The sequence below is a fragment of the Electrona antarctica genome, assembly GCF_951216825.1.
Source record: "Electrona antarctica genome assembly, chromosome: 13".
In the NCBI taxonomy this organism is placed as follows: Eukaryota; Metazoa; Chordata; class Actinopteri; order Myctophiformes; family Myctophidae; genus Electrona; species Electrona antarctica.
In genome coordinates, this window is record NC_136794.1 from 51,079,698 (window position 1) to 51,085,407 (window position 5,710).

The 5,710-nt window shown below is 53.6% G+C and overlaps 1 protein-coding gene across 1 annotated transcript; it reads left to right on the forward strand.

The window, feature by feature from the left end:
- Positions 1–569: 569 nt before the first annotated feature.
- Positions 570–1,742, forward strand: LOC306935366 (phosphatidylinositol 5-phosphate 4-kinase type-2 beta-like; the record flags this gene model as incomplete). The annotated part of the gene is made up of 1 exon (XM_079518381.1): positions 570–1,742. The coding sequence occupies exon 1, from the start codon at positions 642–644 to the stop codon at positions 1,740–1,742; it is 1,101 nt and encodes a 366-aa protein (XP_079374507.1). The 5' UTR covers positions 570–641.
- Between the last annotated feature and the right edge of the window lie 3,968 nt (positions 1,743–5,710).

The following is a 5,710-nucleotide window of genomic DNA, read 5'->3' on the forward strand; positions in this document are numbered from 1 at the left end:
TTTTGGGTCATATTGGCCACATCGATCATTAAAACAAAATCACACCCGTGTGAAGTGAGGGGCGCTCTTATCATTGTACATCATCATGAGGTTACATAACATGTCGATTTGCTCAGACACATATGACGTAAATTCTCCATTCATTGTCAACGGGAATTTAACTCATTACCCGCCTCTGGCGAGATTGGCCGAGATAATGGTTTATAATGTTTAATAATGAGTTTTACACGTGTTTACCAACATTTGCGAATCCTCTAGTTTATTTTAATCTCACATCCCACACTGGCCAAAATGTCCAAATATGACTCGATGTTTGCGAAATAAAACTGACGTCATAATCGTCGTCGCGTCGATTTCCCCGACATCGAATAATAGGCTTCGCTCGGCGCTCCGGTTCTGCAATAGTTCGACGTGGCCAACCGACGCCTTCAGGAGATTTCACGGCTTTCAATTAATTCCCCCCACCACCCCACGGGCCCGCTAGCACGCTAACAGACGAGATGGCGCTCAAACCCAGCGGCATCAGCGCGGCCGTGTCGTCGTTAGCAACGGCGGAGCCGAGGACCAAGACGAAGAAGAGGCACTTCATCGGGCAGAAGGTGAAGCTGTTCGTGGCCGGCGAGCCCGTGCTTAACGTGCTGATGTGGGGCGTGGCCCACACGGTGGCCGACCTATCGGCGCTGCCCGCGCCCCTGATGCTCCTCCCCGACGACTTCAAGGCCCACTGCAAGCTGCGCGTGGACAACCACCTGTTCAGCCGCGAGCACCTGCCCGCCCACTTCAAGTTCAAGGAGTACTGCCCCGTGGTGTTCCGCGACATCCGCGAGCGATTCGGCCTCGACGACCAGGACTACGCGTCCTCGCTGACGCGCGGCGCCCCGACCCGTAGCTCCTCCTCCTCCTCCGCCGACAACAACAACAGCGAGCGCATCTTCCACAGCTACGACCGGCGGCTGGTGGTCAAGACGGTGTCGGCCGAGGACGTCTCGGAGATCCACAACGTCCTGAAGCGCTACCACCAGTTCGTGGTGGAGTGCCACGGGCAGACGCTGCTACCGCAGTTCCTCGGCATGTACAAGCTGACCGTGGAGGGCGCCGACACCTTCGCCGTGGTGACGCGCAACGCCTTCGGCCGCCGGCGCGCCGTCCACCGCAAGTACGACCTGAAGGGCTCCACGGTGGCGCGCGAGGCGTCACCGCGGGAGCGCGCCAAGCTGCTGCCCACACTCAAGGACGTGGACTTCCTGCGCGAGGAGCGCCGGCTGCACCTCGGCGAGGTGGACGGCGACGGAAACGGCAACTACGGCAACAAGTGCCACTTTCTGGAGAAGCTGCGGCGAGATGTGGACTTCCTGGGCTCCACGCTCAAGGTGATGGACTACCGCCTACTGCTGGGCATCCACGACGTGGAGAGAGGGGAGCGCGAGGAGGACGAGGGGAGGCGGAGGAGGACGAGCGACGAGACGGCGTTGGGGATCGAGGAGGACGGCGAGCAGCGCCAGGACGGGACGGGAGGCGGGGTCGTCGACGGGGACGTGTACGCCATCGGGAGCCACGGTGGCGCGGCCAAGCGCGAGGTGTACTTCATGGCCATCGTGGGCATCCTGACGCACTACGACGCTCGCAAGAAGGCGGCGCACGCCGCCAAGACGGTGAAGCACGGCGTGCACGCCGACATCTCCACCGTCAACCCCGACACCTACGCCAAACGCTTCCTGGAGTTCGTCACCACCATCTTGTAACAGTTTTTATCAAACTCCTTTCAATCCCATGGTTTTGTAACATCCGGTTATTTGCCCCCAGAATTATCTGAATTTGCCCGCTGACCCCACCCTCTTAAAATATGTTGTTCCAGGGACCCCCCCCCCCCCCCCCTCCCCAGAAGCAAGGATTTGAGAAATGTTCGCTCTGAACGAATATATATTCAAAGAGTTGAGCCACATTTTTACGATTTTAAAAAAATGGCAGATCTACAAGCTATGAGCTTGTATCTGCGATCTGCTATTTTCCAACAGCTAAAGTATAACACATCTCCACCATCAACCCCCGACGCCAAGCGCTTCCTCGAGTTCGTCACCACCATCTTGTAACTTTTACCTTTTTTTTTGTTGTTGTCTCCACCAGCCAACGGCATCTCTCTCTAGGTGGTCCTCAGACCCAACCCTCCATCGTCGTTCTTGAGTACATCCACGTTATGTCCATGTAACGCCCTCTTGGTCGATGCCCACTTGTTGGTTCCCACAGAATTTGTTTGCTGGCTGGCAGTTCTTTGTCATTGGCAGTGTCCTGCTAGTCTCATCCACCTGCTGTCTTTGGCAGTGTCCTACTAGTCTCATTCTCCTGGTGTTTTTGGCAGTGTCCTACTAGTCTCATTCTCCTGGTGTCTTTGGCAGTGTCCTGCTAGTCTCATTCTCCTGGTGTCTCTGGCAGTGTCCTGCTAGTCTCATTCTCCTGGTGTCTCTGGCAGTGTCCTGTTAGTCTCATTCTCCTGGTGTCTGTGGCAGTGTCCTGCTAGTCTCATTCTCCTGGTGTCTCTGGCAGTGTCCTGCTAGTCTCATTCTCCTGGTGTCTGTGGCAGTGTCCTGCTAGTCTCATTCTCCTGGTGTCTTTGGCAGTGTCCTGCTATAGTCTCATTATCCTGGTGTCTTTGGCAGTGTCCTGCTATAGTCTCATTCTCCTGGTGTCTCTGGCAGTGTCCTGCTATAGTCTCATTCTCCTGGTGTCTCTGGCAGTGTCCTGCTATAGTCTCATTCTCATTCTCCAAGAAAACTGAGGTCCGCACACCAATTGATCCTCCCAAAGATTCTTTACTGAGTGGTAACGTTTCGGTGCGCAGCCCTTCCTCGGGTTGCGGCCCGAAACGTTACCATTCAGTAAAGAATCTTTGGGAGCATCAATTGTGTGCGGATTTTTTCTTCTTTTATGTTATAGGTGATAACCTCAGTTTTCTTGGCATTTAACCGGAGGCCCACCTTGGCACACTCAAGACGCCACTCTGGTCAGGAGTTGTACTTGTTCCACATGGTCAGAGAGCAGGCTGATGTCGTCCGCATAGTCCAGCTCTGTCAGGACTACTTTGGGGTGTCGTCTCGACCTCCTTGGAGGTAGAGTGAGGCCACTGTCCACTGATGGCCTTCCTGAGTGCACAGTCCAGGACTATGATGAAGAGGAAGGGGGCTAGGGTGTTCCATTACCCCGGCCCGGATGTCCAACTCCTCGCTGTTGCCGTCTGGGGTCACCACCTTGTTCATGTGGGGAGAGAATGTTTTGCACTCCGTCCGTCCGTCTGTGTACAGCCAATCTCCGGCACCGTTAACCCGGTTGATGCCCAACTTTGCACACACACTCCCTGGATGCCAATGATGAAGCTCTGCCCCAAATCTTCCAGAACGGCCTGTTATAGCGCCACAATGAGGCAGCTTTTCACCTTTTTTTACCTATAACTGCACCAATCTGCGTGAAGCGTTGCATGCACACTCCCTAGAGGCCAAGGACAAACCTTTGACCTGCATTTTTCACATCTGCCTTTTATAGCGCCACCAGGAGGCCGACTTTTGTAAAACACTTTTTTTTATAATACTCCTATTATATGGTGCTGAGACATGGACTATGAAGAAGGAATTACAAGACCGGCTTGATGGCACATATACAACACTCCTCATGTGTGTTAAAAACATTTCCATTTATAGCGCCACCAGGAGGCCGACTTTTGTAAAACACTTTTTTTATAATACTCCTATTATATGGTGCTGAGACATGGACTATGAAGAAGGAATTACAAGACCGGCTTGATGGCACATATACAAGACTCCTCATGTGTGTTAAAAACATTTCCTGGAAAACTCATCCAACCAAAGAGCAGATCTATGGTGAACTGCCACCAATAACAACAACCGTAGCATGTCGTAGAGCGATCTTTGCTGGTCACTGCTACCGCTCCAAGGATCAAGTAATATCAGATATCCTGCTATGGCGGCTCCCCCAATCGTCCAGAGGAACCAGGCCTCATACATATCCTGACACAATCTCCAGGGACACAGGACTGACATTCCAAGAACTGGGAGCAGCAATGGCTGACAGGACCCGATGGAAAGACGTGGCATCTACGATCTCGACGACAGTCGAAGGATGATGATGATGATAATACTCCTCCAGATTCTGTCCAAAAATCCCACAAATCGTTACACACTATCTCTATAGTCATGTGCTCAAGACGGATCTGTCCGATATTTCATATTCCATCCTGATTGGCTAACATTGGCTTTCAAAGTTTGCAGGATTGGCCCGTTTTGAACAAAAAGCCTCAAATCCTGAACGCAGCGTGCAATTTACGTGAAATCTTTCACGGATTTCCCTACTAGGCTGAGGAATATATCCCACCCTTTTCACATTGGCCTGTTATAGCGCCACCAGGAGGCCACAACCTGACCTGGCCTGGTGGAGACCTGTGCCCGGGGGGGGGGCACTTTTTCTAGTTTCCAATCACATGGTTTTGTAACACAATTTCCTTGCCACCCCGGGTGCCAATTGCCTTTAGCTGTAGTCCTGTGCTGGTGCTGTACTCTCCCTCTCCCAACCTGGGGAGAGCCCCGAACTGAGTTCATGCTTCCTTCAATGCATGAGGAGTCCAAGCCGCTTCTTATCACCCGACAGGGGGAGTTTCCCCGGTAGGACGTAGAGAGCGGAAGGAACACGTTATTCCAACCAGTTCCTTTCTCCTCCACCAGGGGGGGGGGAGTTTCCCCGGTAGGACGTAGCGAGTGGAAGGAACACGTTATTCCAACCAGTTCCTTTCTCCTCCACCAGGGGGGGGGGTTTCCCCGGTAGGACGTAGCGAGTGGAAGGAACACGTTATTCCAACCAGTTCCTTTCTCGTCCACCAGGGGGGGAGTTTCCCCGGTAGGACGTAGCGAGTGGAAGGAACACGTTATTCCAACCAGTTCCTTTCTCCTCCACCAGGGGGGGGGGAGTTTCCCCGGTAGGATGTAGCGAGTGGAAGGAACACGTTATTCCAACCAGTTCCTTTCTCCTCCACCAGGGGGGGGGGAGTTTCCCCGGTAGGATGTAGCGAGTGGAAGGAACACGTTATTCCAACCAGTTCCTTTCTCCTCCACCAGGGGGGGGGGAGTTTCCCCGGTAGGATGTAGCGAGTGGAAGGAACACGTTATTCCAACCAGTTCCTTTCTCCTCCACCAGGGGGGGAGTTTCCCCGGTAGGATGTAGCGAGTGGAAGGAACACGTTATTCCAACCAGTTCCTTTCTCCTCCACCAGGGGGGGAGTTTCCCCGGTAGGATGTAGCGAGTGGAAGGAACACGTTATTCCAACCAGTTCCTTTCTCGTCCACCAGGGGGGGAGTTTCCCCGGTAGGACGTAGCGAGTGGAAGGAACACGTTATTCCAACCAGTTCCTTTCTCCTCCACCAGGGGGGGGAGTTTCCCCGGTAGGATGTAGCGAGTGGAAGGAACACGTTATTCCAACCAGTTCCTTTCTCCTCCACCAGGGGGGGGGGAGTTTCCCCGGTAGGATGTAGCGAGTGGAAGGAACACGTTATTCCAACCAGTTCCTTTCTCCTCCACCAGGGGGGGAGTTTCCCCGGTAGGATGTAGCGAGTGGAAGGAACACGTTATTCCAACCAGTTCCTTTCTCCTCCACCAGGGGGGGGGAGTTTCCCCGGTAGGATGTAGCGAGTGGAAGGAACACGTTATTCCA